At 47.7% G+C, this 14,558-nt stretch overlaps 1 protein-coding gene across 1 annotated transcript in view; it reads left to right on the top strand.

Moving 5' to 3' along the window:
- Window positions 1-13,686, top strand: part of LOC146812976 (uncharacterized) — an 80,212-nt gene extending 66,526 nt beyond the window's left edge. The window contains exon 3 of the mRNA XM_085620000.1: window positions 12,376-13,686. Coding sequence (XP_085476126.1) covers window positions 12,376-12,618 — 243 coding nt within the window. The 3' untranslated portion in view covers window positions 12,619-13,686. The remainder of the gene's footprint in view (window positions 1-12,375) is intronic.
- Window positions 13,687-14,558: the final 872 nt, after the last annotated feature.

Below are 14,558 nucleotides of genomic sequence, written 5' to 3'. Positions count from 1 at the left end.
ACCCATATAGTCAGATTCCACCTTCCTACACAGGCAGAATGCAGAGGAGGCCAATCCAGGAGGCCAATAGGCACCGGCATTACGTGACTACCTAAACCAGGCAAAAATTCGCTGCTAACATTAAGGCAGCAACGGCGACAGGAGGTGGCACTGCAGCGCCACAGGAGGAGCTGGAGGAAACCCAGGCCACAGTCATCAGTGTGGAGACTGTGCAAGGAGCAGGGAGTACGAACACAGCTTGAGAGGACCAGACACAACATCAACATGGACTGGGGGAAAGGGGGGAGTGGGCACAATGGCACACATGTACAACGAGGTGTAGCACAATGCACACCCACAATCACCCCGGTCCATGGGCCCGATCCCCTTGGCACCCTGCAGCACACACACATAGCACGAACAGCACACCCACATTGACGACAATGAGGAACAACGCGCATAGCCCACACTGAAGAACAGAGGACACAACTGGCTCCGCACATGCACAGAAACATGCCTACTACATCTGATGGAGCCGGAAACTGTGAAATGGAAATGTATGCGTACGACATCACATCAGTCATGTAGATCAAATCTACACATCCCACAAACAGTCACAATGTACATTGCCATACAGTCTGCATGCAAACCTGCACAATGCTCCAACATATATGTCAACGCAAAGTCAATATGCACCTCCCCTTCACACCGCAGAGGGGCACACAACACCTTCAGCAGAGCACAGTTACAACACATCAGTGATGCCGGAGAGGACCACCACACCGTCGACACCGACGCCCTACAACAGCACATGGATATCCCACGCAACCCCCCACCAGGACCCGGACAACCAAGCTACGCAGAGGAGAACACCCAGCCTGCAACAGACCACACAGCAGGAAGCACCAGCAAGCACAGCTGGCCCACAACACTTCACCCACCCACACATCACACCCCAATGCCATGTGCCTGCACTCCAAATGAAGGTGGCCCAACAGGTGTGGGCCAAACCCATGGAATGCGAACCAGGACACATACGTAGGTGTCTATCACCCTTCAGGGGCCACCAACACCCCACTAAGGAGACCCACACTGCCATAGGGACACATGCAATTGCACATTCACAGTACAGAACCACTGGCAGGGGAGCTCAAATTCTAGTCACACACCCATGTTGGCTCTGCGTACGATGGACTTGGCCACTCCCCATAAGAATTGAGTGGGAGACGACAAAGCTACATGTCCAAGCTCCAACCCGCTGCCTGCGGTGACACGTCTGCATCCAATGTACACAGCACAATGTAATGGCATCGGGCCCAGGGCCCTCATGCATACAACAAGACCACAGGGACACAAGCAGATACCATGTTGAACTGGCTATGGGCACATGCGCCCAGCCCCTTTATTGGCAAGGCCACATGTACAGTGAAGCCTGTGCTGTATGGGTGTGGGTTGAGTGTAAGCCACTCCGCACGGAATGTCTGGTGCTAGCAACCACTTGAACAGTAGACACCAGAGCAACGGAAACAAAAAACACATGCATAAAAGAGTCAACTGCTGAGCAAATGGAGGGAGACAGAGAAAGTCCAGAGGACAGCCAACATGCAAACAGAAGTGTCCATGAGTTGCAGTGCACTGGGGTTGGGGCACTAGAGATGAGCGCGTTCATCTGAAGAAAAGGCCTCGTATTGTGTCCCTTCGATATATACTCCTGACGCAGATTCAGTGGGGTGTGTCAGACCTCCATCATCTTCCCCATCAACGTCCCAGGGCTCCCACACTGTTTGAGGTGACATTACTGCGCAACCTCTCCACAGCACAAAACTCAATCAGTAACGGACAATGGCTTGCGGTGCACTGAGTCACTGTCACCTGGAGTGCTGAGCAGGGTATCATGCCGATGATGGCATCCACGACAGGTCTGAACAACTCCGTCAGTCTGTCAGGACCACCGTTTCGACTCTGGCAGATGGCGGTTGGAGGTGGTCCTTGTGGTGGTGGCGTGTGCCTCCTGCGGTGATGCAACATCTGGGCCAGACCGGACTCGATTTGATGTGTGCGCCCTGGTAGGATGCAGTCAGGGCCGGAGGCTGGGTACAGCGCAGGGCCACCGCTTCAGTGGCCATCCAATATCTCAGAAGAAGGGGTCCCGGACCGGACCAGCACATTAGTGGCCCCGGCACAGCGGCCGGCACAGGCACCTAGCCACGGGACAGTGACTTGCGGTGCAGTCAGATGGCCCATGCGACCTTAGCAGGTCACCATCAATGTCCGAGGTGTATGTTGCGTAGGGTTTCGGGGGACATTGGAAGGTGTCCTCCAGGGCATGACGCCGAAAGGTTTGATGTTATAAAAAAACTGAAAATGGAGGAGTGGAATGCGACAGTCTCGTTACCACCACAAATTCGGGGTGAACAACGTTTACAACGCAACTTTTACAACGCACTACCATTACAACGAAACTTTTACAACGCAAAATCTATTACAACGCATGCCATTACAACGCAAGTCATTACAACGAAATGCACTAGATGGCGTGCTAACATTAGAAATAGTGTAGTTTTACTATCCAAACACCTTCCCTACTGCAACGTGGACTGGAGTTAGAATAGTAAATTATACATTTCTAATGTCAGCACTCCATCTAGTGTATGTCGTTGTAAATGCATGCGTTGTAAAGACTTGCGTTGTAACAGATCTTGCGTTGTAAAAAATGCGTTGTAACGGCATGCGGTGTAAAAGCATGCGTTGTAACGTCATACATCCCCAATTCGGTATCAGCTACATGAGGATGATAACTGCCCCTTAGTCCATAGACTCAGACGCCATCAAAGTTGGACCAGAGAGTGTCCTTGATTATCGGGGAACAGACTTAGAGGCACAGGTGCTGAGAGGGGATGCAGTCTGCGATGAGGCCGGTACACTGATATGCACACCACCATTGCTAAATCAAGACTCTGTGACCTACTGGACCGCAGTGTAGGCCGGAGGCAGCGGTCAGCAGTGGACCGCAGCCACGTGTCGTTGGCTCACGAGGCACAGAGTTAGGGACACAAGGCAAGTTGTGGATAGTGTTCGCTCACCTCCGTAACAATGATCCTGTTCCCTCCGGACTGGAACGCGTCATCCTCTTACGCCTCTCCGTGCGTGCAATGAAATGTATTCTGCCTTTGAATAATCGATGTTCAGGTCTGTTAGACCTGGCACCTTGGCGTGAGTTTCCCTTCCACTTTTTGATGGTGTGCCTCGATTGTTTTTCTGGTGTTGTCCGCTCAGGGCGCTGCGCCACGGCTAATCCGTGCCGCAGCGCAAGTGCTCCCTAAGATAAAGTGTTCATAATTGATATACACGATTGGTTTATTGGATTCACTGTCAGTCCCTAGTAAAGTGCACCCGGAGTGCCAGGGCTTGTGACTGCCAATGCCGCTAGTGGGCTGCAGCGCTGGTTGCGCCACCCACACCAGCGGCCATGTAAAATGTGTCCTGGGTCTGCCACTGCAGACCCCGCGTGCAGTCCCGTACTGCCACGCTGGCTGGGCAAAGTGCACACACTTGCCAGCCTCCCGAACCTTCCCTTAGCCTCATGTTAGTCACCCCTATGGTAGGCCCGCGGGCAGGGTGCGTTGTAGGTTTAAGGTAGGACAAGCCCTGGTTGTGAGGCCTGTCCTAATAGTGAATCACCGCCGTATTCGTGGCTCACTATTGCAAGGCTACCTGTTCCCATTAGGCCAGATGAGCTGCTGGAATTATTACATCCTATACTCCCAGCAAGCTCAAGGAACATGGTAGAGAGATATGTTTAGTATGCCTGAACTCGGAATGATAAAATACTTCTTGTTGTCAAGTTTATTTTACTATCCTGGGTTTGTAAATACGACTTGTAGAAAGTCAGTATTTACTCGCATAACCATCTCAGCCGCCTCTGCTGTGTGTTTATCTGACTGTCTGGGCTATGTGAGTGACAGGGCTGGAGGGATGACAGGTAGCGAATGGCAGGAGGACACCTTGGTGGGAGGTGGGGGTGCCCTTGGACTCTGAATAGGGCAGTGCTCCACCACCACAATGCTGGCTCCGCCCCCGGGGGAGCGACTGATGACTCAGCCTGCACCTGGCCCAGGACGGGCGAAGCGCTGTCCACAAGGTGCTCCTGAAAGTACTTGTCCCCTGAATGCCGGCTCCACCTCCTGTGGAGCGGCAGATGTGCCTGCCCCTCACACTGAAAGCAGAAGTCAGAGTACCACCAACAAAGTGCTCAGGACTGAGAACGACTATGCGAAGGCCCCCCTGGCCTGAAAGAACAAAAGAAATGGGGTATAAAAGTAGGAGCCCCGCTCCTTGCAAATCAGAATCCTGTTTACCACAAAGAACCTCTGCCCGACTAGAAGGAGAAGAAGACGCTGGCCTGCTGCTTGCCTTGCTGAGAAAGGAGAGGAAAAGACTTGCTGAAAAGACTTTGCTACTTTGTGCTTGAACATTCTCCAAGGGCTTGATCTGAGCTTGCCCCCTGAACTGAACCCCAGAACTAGTGGGTTCTCTGTGCTTTTGCTCGTCCTCCAACTCGAGCCGTGTGTGCATCCCGCTGGAAAGAGACTGCGCCCCTCATCGCCCCCTCCTAGGGCCGTGACACTCAGGAGCTTGCCTGCCTTTACCCCGTGAGAGCCCTGCTCCGTCCGGAGCCGTTCTCTGTCCCCGGGCTAGGTTGCCTGCACCCCTGTCACCGCCTGCCACTGGAGTGCGCTGAACGCGCTGGCACCCCTCCCGCCGGAATCCGTCCGACGACTGTGATCTACGCCGGGTCACCCAGCTGCACTGACCGTGCCCTGTGATGCCGCTTCGCTATCCCCGGACATCTCAGGCCGCGCCGCCCCCGCTGTGGAGACCCCCCTGCACCGCCGTGCTAAGGGTCGCTGGCCGCGCCTGCCTGGTGCCCACACCCGCTGATTGAGGATCCACGAACACTTCCCCAAAGCCGAGAGTCGCACCGATCTGTGCCGACTCTCTCCTCGCAACAGTGTTACAAGAGTTCCAGTATCGGGCTCGGGGCCCGCACCGCCTTATTTCCCCGTTAACTCCTCTGAAGTAAGTCAAGACTGGAATCTCCCAAGTGACATTGAGAAGAAACTAAAGAAGTATCCGCTTAAAGAACCGTTTGCCTGCTTTATAATCTGGTGGCATAGAAACAACGTTACTGGTCTTGTGATAAATCCACATATTAAGATAACTATTTTTATATAAAGAAACCGTATTTTCACATACCTAAGCCTGGTGTCCGTTTCTGGGGGGATTAATGTATTTACTGTGTGTGTGATTATAATTGCTTAACCAACAACGCCTGAAGAATCGCCTTGGCTGCTCACGCCACGCACCTAGAGGGTGAGCAAGGGTCATTCCAAAAGGGGTTATCCTTTGCCCTGACGTGGAGGAGAGGGTCACTGCTTGACACAAGGGCATCCTTGCACCAACCAGAGATCCCCGTCTCTAACAAGGTCCATATCTGTGACCTACTTGACCGTGGAGTAGGCCTGAGGCAGCCGTCAGCATGGGCCATTCACAGAGTGTCGCCAGCATAGGTTGGATGGCCCCACCGGCCTGTGTAGTTCAGGTTGAGTGGTGCCAGGTGTCGCCGGCTGGCGTTAAACAGGGTTAGTGGTATCATGTGTCACCGGCTGGCGTTGAACAGGGTTAGTGGCACCACGTGTCTCCGGCATAGGTTGGATGGCCTCACCGGCCTGCGTAGTTCAGGTTCAGTGGCGTCACATGTCGTAAAATGCCCATATGGAACTATGCCTCACTGATCGGGGGCGGTCTGGAGCTGTGGCCGCTGGCCCTCGGGCTTGGAGCTTGCACCGGCACATGGTGGGCCCTCCTTGACACATGCCGGTGTCGGAAGGTGATCAGTGTGGCCTGGCTGCGCAGGGGCGGGCCTGACTGGTTCGTGGTCCAGCATGCCGGGGTCTGGCAGGCGCACAGCATCACAGGCAACTCCGCTTGTTGTAAATTGCCGGCGATTGGATTAGCATTACTGGAATCCATCTGGTATTTAGAGGCTATCTTGTCAATTTTGTGGAATCCATTTTGTATTTCTGGCAGCCATTTTGTTTGCCATGTGCTCACCAAGGGCTGTTTCCTTCTTCACTGTTGTTTACCCTTGTGCTCTGTTTAAAGGACTGGTTATACTTAGACTCTGCTACTCTGCACATGTGCAGAAGAATCTAACTGTCCATACATCTGTTTTTAACCTGTAGCTGTCAGGTTGTTTCTACCAGAGTCAGCAACTGCTAGCTCATCCTTTACTGTTGACTGTGCATTTCTGTATGACCATCTATGTATGTAATTCTCCTATGTGTGCTTGTACCGCCCTCTTTTTGAGCCCCTGTGTGGGTATAAAAGACCCATGGTTCTTCTACTCTGTGTGCTACATTTATTCAGCACCACAAGGTGCTGTGTGAATGTGGTTCCACTTCATGAAGGTTTATTAAACTTTGTATTTTCTATTCCAGTTTCTGTGCCAACTTTTTCCTGCTGGTCTGAGGACTTTGTGCAGAGAAGGGCGAGCCGCTTGCACTGGTAGGCCTAGCTGAGGCCCACTTCTACAAAATTGGCGCCCAACCAGTGGGGCTCATCGGTGACTCGGATGCCCAAAGGATTGGTCGCGACGAAGGATTGGAATCTCGCTCTGGACGCAATCGCTGCCCGATGAGACCCGAGTCTTGGCCACGGCGTTTTTCCTTTGCTTCTGATCTGACCATCCAGGTGGTGCCGGTCCTCGACTGAGATCTCTTCTGTTGATTCCCCTTGCAGTGACCATTCGGTCGATTTTAGAACTTGGCAATTGGAAACTGGACACCATGTGATTGGTAAGTGTCCTTCTGTGGCGCTCGCTGTTGGTTTTGATGCCTGGGATTGGTAAGGTAGTTTAGTAACACTTACTGTGGCTTTTGGATATTAGAATTGGTGTTGGCCAACTTGGTTTGTTATAAGATTTATATAAGTTGCAACCTATATAGGCAGGTAATGAGGAGAATTTTCTCTATCTGAATTGATTTGAACGGCACATCGTACTAAAGGTACCTTAAGTGCTACTTTGATTATAATACTGCATATTCTGCACTATTTTTGGCATGCCTGTTTTTAGCACACTTCATAGGATGTGTTGCTTTTGTAGTGGTACCAATTTGAATTTGAAACTAGATGAAGCACAACCGGCCCCCCGGAGGGGACGCCTAATAGGGATATGTATATTAAGTATGGTCTTTCTTCTATATTGTACAGCGCATTATGGAATAAATACACTCGTAAGGATCCTGAGTTGCGTTGGCCTATGAATGGGTCATTTGATTTACAAAAGATTGAGTATGGGGAACAAGGTATGTTTAAGCGAAAGACTAGGCAAGAGATGTTTGATTGTGTACGAATGTGGGAGAAAGACGTGCGTGAACGAATGCAGCGTGAGCAAGCCTTGATTGAAAAAAGAACAAGCGAAAGAACATTTATGTGAAAGCATTAGAGCTGAAGAACAAAGCAGTTAATTGTAAGCAAATGTGTGATTGTCTTTTTGTTTTCCCCCAGGTGAATTTATGAATGTGTTGCTTTCTTGGATGTACCATATATAAACTTGTATATAATTAGCCGGCTCCCCTAGAGGGGATACTTAACTAGGTTTAGGTATAAAAAAGTATTTCTTCTTTGGTGACTAGTACCCCGAGGAACTAAATATGTTCATAGAAAGGATCCTGGTCTGTGCACTTAGTAACATTCATAAGTGGTGAGATGCAGAGCGTTTTTCCTGGTGTTCTGCCAGCCAAATCTAGTGAATATGACTTGCAACTAGTATTTACAAATGGTTTGGCTTAAGTACAGTCTGTGGGCTGTCTTTTGTTTCTGTCTTAAGTGTTGATCCGTGGGTTAAATGTGTGTTTAAATGTCTGTGGTTTGTCATTAGTGGTAAGTATGTAGCGATTGCGCTCTTGGTGCAAGCATGGCTAGCCTTAAGTGCCCTGTATTATGTGTTTGATACCGTTTTGAAAATGTCTGGAATTAGTTCAATGTTTTTTTTTGTCATCATTCTGTTATGCAAAACATCATTAAAATAAAATATATTTTAAAAGATTCCAGCAATGAATTATATAATATATGCTAAATAGCTGCACGCTATCATTAAATTGGCAGAGCAAGACATTATACATGTGCGCAAATTGCCACAATGTAAGATAAAGTTAGAATCCACATTGAATAGGAATAAAAAGCTTCAAAAAACGAAATTGTGTGTTTTGCCAAAGATAAAATTAAAGATACAAAATGTCACAGCATTTATCCTTCTGTATTAGGTATTAAAAGGCATTCACATTATACAGAACAACAGATTTGTGTTGCCTTGAAAGGTTGACTTGAAAGGCGTGTGAATTCGACGCCTTTACGTGTCAAGCAGCTGTGTCAACATTAGACTATTTCTGACTTGGCCACAGAAACATCTAAAATTACTACTCCTTAAGTCAGTTCGAACACGGAGTAAAATCCTGCATTTCAGACTGCTGTTTTAAAAGTTAGAAATGTAGTTTCATTATTTTTGATAAACAGAGGACAGATTGACAGTAGGGATTTCTTTTGTTAATGCCTTTTTAAATAAGGATAAGAGTGGTTTTTGATGTTAAATAATAATGACTGTCCTTAAAGTGGCGCAGACTTAAGATGGTTCAAGTTAAGCTTCTGTTCTTAGGGCTGTGAATGAATGCGTTTAAATATGATAGGCAAAGGGATGCAGCATGCTTTTCATATATGGACTCATTAAAATGATTAGATTTATAAAAAAAATATATATATTTTGATTATATAAAAAATGTTATTTAACATAGGTGCATTAAATTCGTTTTTTAATATTCCTAATGCCTCATCATGATGCTGTGACCTCCTAGCATCCAAATTGAATTTAAGCCGTGCTATACAGCAATAGGGGGTCACTTACATGTGAAATGTCACTTTATCCAGGCGTACAAAACTTATTTTTATAAGGGTATACATTATACATTTCTGATGCCACATCTCTGGGATATGTAGAGGGCATTCTGGGGATGGCTATTATGCAAACACATTGTAGGATATTCATTTTTAAGTGCCCTAAACATCAAAGTCGAAATTTAGTAAAATTCACTATTTAAATGAGGTTTTTCCAGTCAGAGCAGCTTTTAAACTGCCTGAGGCTCCAGTAAATGCACATATGTAAGCATAGAATGATTAGCTGACATCTATACTGCTAGACAAGCACTCGGCACACTGCTTACAAATATAAATATGTACAAAAACTGGCAGAAGTTATTAAGCTTAACTCTGAATTGCTGGTGGACAGGAATAGAGTGAATTGCTGTTGCACTTTCAGTCTCCAGGGTCACTTTGAATTGGTACGGCTACATAAAATTGATACTTGTATAGCGCACTACTCACCCGCAAGGGTCTCAAGGCGCTTGTACGAATACCGCTGTGGAACCCATCCTGGCTTTCCCTGTGAGGCGTCCACTCCTGGGCACCCCCAAGGTGGAGGCCAGGCATCCTTAGCGTTGTGGGGGCCGTTGTGGAGATTAAGCAAGCTATTGCCCAGAGTTGCAGAGTGGGACTCCATGATTGGAATAGGCACCTAGGCGAGAATTATCAGGTCCGTGGAATTTTTGAGTCCAAGACCCGCTGAGGCGGGGAATTGAACCCTGGTCCCGGGCTAGACCTCTGCATCAGGGTCTGCCGCTCTAATCATTCAGCCACACTTCTCCACATGAAAACCTTGCATACAAGATGGAACAGCTGCATAGGTTAAAGGCCGAAGTCCTACATTTAGAAGCCTGGCAAGGCTCAGCGCAACATGAGCTTTGACATTTCGACATTTCAAAGATGAAATGGCAGGGCAGGGAAAGAAAGAGGTTTTGCTTACCTTTTTTTTGGCAAAAGCAAGTTTTTGTGCACTCAAATGAACAAAGTATACTGGTATATGTGACCTCTCTTTAAAAGACAATGGCTCTGCCATATATATAGCACTAATGCTTTTAGGGCTAAATTAAGGAAGCAATGGGATTTAGTTTGAATTCATACGGCCTCATGTTACACTACTACATTTGCTAAGGGAATATGTTCTTTAGCTAGCTCAATGTGCTATTTAGCTCCTCAGAGTTTGTTTATGCCCAGTTGCTATAAATTGGGATTGATAGTGTTGACAGAATGAAACCTGTTACAGGTTTCCTACTGTCAAAAATGGGGGAGGAGGCTAGCTCCTCTACAAATTAAGGGTAGGCAAATTTATGTTTTCTCTCTCTTTTTCTCAATTTCTTTTGAGCCTGTCTAAACTGTCTGTGAAAAAGCCATAAGACATTTAATTGGCTAATCAGTAATACTGTTTTAAACACTATTAGCATTAATAAAATGAATAAATAAATTTGCTATGTTACTACCCATCCTGTCTGATGAAATTATGAGAGGATGAGTAGTCTAGATTGCTGTTTCCTTTTTTGATCTTTAAGGGGAACTAGCTGTGGGTGGTTTGTGTTCTAAAATTCTCAGGTGATAACACCACTATTGTTTTTTGTTGGAGCCGGCCTCGTGGCGTGGTCCTGTTCCCCCTCGCCAAGCCGCACGAGGTCCCCTGCACCTCGGGGCTCCTCCATTTTGGATTGTACGTGACTCTGCGCACCAGCCCACGTGACCCCGCTCAACCCAGCCACGGCCCCAGCGAAGCCCCGACATCGAGGCACCAAGAACTGGCCAGGGGGTACCACGTGAACACTTCACCGCTCCCGGCGGAGAGCAGTATCGATGGGACCCCCAACCGTCCTCCCACACCTCGGTGCGTTCGCCCTCCAGTTTTCCTGGGCCTGGCGCCTCTCCTGCTGGGCGTCTGGCCGCTCCCAACCCGGCCTCTCCGCCCCCTGGGCGCAAGGGTCCGGACATCAAAGGGCCCTGGACCTATATCTGGGGCAACCCCACAACAGGGCGGTAGTTGTATCCTGGAGTCAAGAGCCCTGCTGATCGGATCGCGGCTGACCCTACGGAGAAAAGACTCAACCTGAGATTACGCTCTGAGCCCTGCTGACGACGTCACGGCTCCACCGTGCTTAAAGATCCTCACGCACCTTTGGGGCCCTGCTGACGCTGTCACGGCCTGACCTTGCTGAACTTGCCATCAGAGCCCTGCTGACTGTGTCGCGGCTCGACCGAAGCGGAACTACCACCCGAGCCCTGCAGACACCGTCGCGGCTCTCCAAGTCCGAACTGCCTTGAGACCGGCACCTACCGCTCTGACCACCGGAGCCACCTCGGCCTGATGCAAGGTCTGGCGCAGTGCTTCCCCGTACCAGGCTGGTACTAAGACTGTCCCGCTACCCTATCCCTACCAAGACATTGAGACTCTTTCTGGATCTCCTGATCCCCCTGTAAATATTTCTAACTTACTGCTATTGATAAAGAACCTAGATGAGCAACTGAGACGGAGTCTTGTGTGGTGGTGTTACTGGGCCTAGTACGATCATAGGAGAAGGACCTCACCTAGGAGGCCTCTCAGCGGCGCTCGGCTACAACTTTGCGGTAGGAAGGTTCCCCGGAGTGGTCCCCCTGACTCCCCGGTGGTCCTCCCTCCAACATTTGTTATTTCTCATGTTACATACAGTTTTTGCAAGGGCATTGCTAGTTTTTATTAGCTAGTCTGTGTAAATAAACTGACAGTCCTTGCTCGAGCTGATGTTGCATAGTTTGGATTGTGAAAAAGTAGAATGCATGTGATCCTTAGCAAATATTTTTGAGGAAAATATTGTTTTATAAGAGTCTGTTAGTCACAAGATGTTCCGCTGGAGAAAATGTACCCATTATGTTGAAGTTTTTAGTTCTTTATGTAATAGGAATCCTTGTTAAATTAGCAGTTTTAGATTTTCCTGTTGCTCCTATAACACGAGAACATGGTCCTAAGCATACAATGTAGGTGCTTTTATTAAGAGAAATCATTGTAGAAGTATCTGCAGTCCTTTACAAGTAATGCAACGTCTATGAGTAAAAGTGTAGAACATCTCCTTTTTTCTTGAGGGTCTTTAGATGATCAAGATAGGAATATACAGATGTAAGGATTTGGAGTATGTCTGTATTGTTTTTCTCTTTTCCTCAGAAATTAGTAAATGAACACAGACTTCCTTGGCTGCTTGGGATTGGGTGACGTATTACTCTTGTCAGTTCACCAAAGACTTCCTTTTATACTTGCCAATAGGTCAAGGCTGTTGTTTTTTTTTACTCTCACATAGATAAAAGTGGTTCTGGGGTGCCTTGCTAATATATGGGGCGTTCCTAGACTAGGAAGTATTCTGAGACTATCCTCTCTGTTGATAGATTATTTCTGTGCCTTGTCTAAAGACATTTTGTTCTGTCCACCAATAGATATTTGCTGCTTTACAACCATTGCCAGAGGGGCGCGGACATCAGATCCAGCTTGAGGAGTCAGCACCAGTCCAGCTTGAAGTCAAAGTGAAGGTAACCAGCACAGGCATTGCTGGCAACCAGGACCTCAGTGAAGGTAAAAGGCCGGAAGCACTGGGATGTGAAGTGTGTACCCCTGCCACTGTCTTGGGCGAAAGACGGGGTCACAAATCAGAAAGGAGAAATCGTGGATCAAGTTTTTGATGCCCAGCCGAGAGTCACAGACCGACCAGGAAGGCGAGAAAGTTTTGGCTTGAGGTAACCCCCTTTGAAACAAGGGTTGCTTCAGAGATCCTAGCATCAGGCCTCTGAATCCTGGTCCTAAAGTGGCTGTAAAGTTTTCACCTTTGTTGGTCAAGAGATACCTGGGCACGCTGAATGCAATCTATGGCCCCAACGAAAGAGCAGTGTGCCAGCAGAGCAATACAGGAGTTAGGGAAGGACTTGAGTTCAGGGTACAGGTGATGTGTCTCTGGTGCCTGTTAGATTGAAATGAAGAAAACTGGTGCACTGCCTGAGACACTGGACAGGATCGCTGAGCGCATTTGCCCTGGTGGGTGATTGCCCTATCCTGAAAGAAGAAACTTTTCCCTTGAAACTAGGCCATGATTCCTGAATTGCGAGTTGTGCAGCTCCAACGTGGGAACAACAAGAGCCTGCCTGTGAGGCTCAAACGGACACAGGGAGAAGACTCCCCTCTGGTTGGTTGTACAGCGGCTTTAATTTCCCAAGGACTTCTTTTTCTTCTTTTGTTGGAAATGTACCCCATTGATCGTCCCATTTTTGAGGAGGAGCAGCCCTTTGCAGCTCTTCGTCTTAATTCTCATGGTCCTGTGTAGTCCTCCTGGTCCCCTGGATCCAGGATCATTTTTGTAATAATATGTCTGACTGCTTTCATAATTGTATTAGGAATAATGTTTATTCTGCGAGAGAAAAAGTTCATCTAAGCAGTTAAAAAATGTTACCCTTTCCTTGATTAATGCTCTAGACCTCATAAAGGGAACACTGAAAAAGTCTAGCGAAAATGTTTTTATTAGATATGTGCTGTTGGCCATTTTGAAGTTGAAATTGATGGTGACTGAAATGCATAGGATCCTTGAAAATGTTTTTACTGGATGGTTCTAGGATTTGCTTAGGACTAGAAAGCTAATAGTTCTGTTTCTGATAATAGTAATTACTCTCTCCTGCTATCTGTATGACGCAATTCTCTGTTCCCTTTGTACTCCTGCTTATACCTTATACATACCCGCTTAACAATATTTAGAATGAGAAATGCCCACCTAGCAATAAATTAGGATATTGATAAATTTATGAAAAAAATAAATATATTCAAAATTAATATGCATATTTTTCGTTTTCCTACTGGATAATGGGAGATGTCTTCAGCTAATGCTAACAGGGTCGTCTGTTGTAAATTGGCGGCGATTGGATTAGCATTAGCGGAATCCATCTGGTATTTAGAGGCTATCTTGTCAATTTTGTGGAATCCATTTTGTATTTCTGGCAGCCATTTTGTCTGCCATGTGCTCACCAAGGGCTGTTTCCTTCTTCACTGTTGTTTACCCTTGTGCTCTGTTTAAAGGACTGGTTATACTTAGACTCTGCTACTCTGCATATGTGCAGAAGAATCTAAGTGTCCATACATCTGTTTTTAACCTGTAGCTGTCAGGTTGTTTCTACCAGAGTCAGCAACTGCTATCTCCTCCTTTACTGTTGACTGTGCATTTCTGTATGACCATCTATGTATGTAATTCTCCTATGTGTGCATGTACCACCCTCTTTTTGAGCCACTGTGTAGGTATAAAAGACCCATGGTTCTTCTACTATGTGTGCTACATTCATTCAGCACCACAGGGTGCTGTGTGAATGTGGTTCCACTTCATGAAGGTTTATTAAACTTTGTAGTTTCTGTTCCAGTTTCTGTGCCAACTTCTTCCTACTGGTCTGAGGACTCTGTGCAGAGAAGGGCAAACCCCTTGCACTGGTAGGCTTGCTGAGGCCCCCTTCTACACGCTCACAAGGACGGCATCGGCCTCATGGCAGGGTGAGAGGCGTCGCCCTGACAGCGAAGTTGTGCTTTCCGGAGGAGGACCACGCCCAGGGCTACGTGCATTTTATTCACACCGCTACACTGGTGTGGCGTA

Source organism: Triturus cristatus, chromosome 7 (assembly GCF_964204655.1).
Source record: "Triturus cristatus chromosome 7, aTriCri1.1, whole genome shotgun sequence".
NCBI lineage: Eukaryota > Metazoa > Chordata > Amphibia > Caudata > Salamandridae > Triturus > Triturus cristatus.
This window is presented reverse-complemented; position numbering and strand designations above follow the sequence as displayed.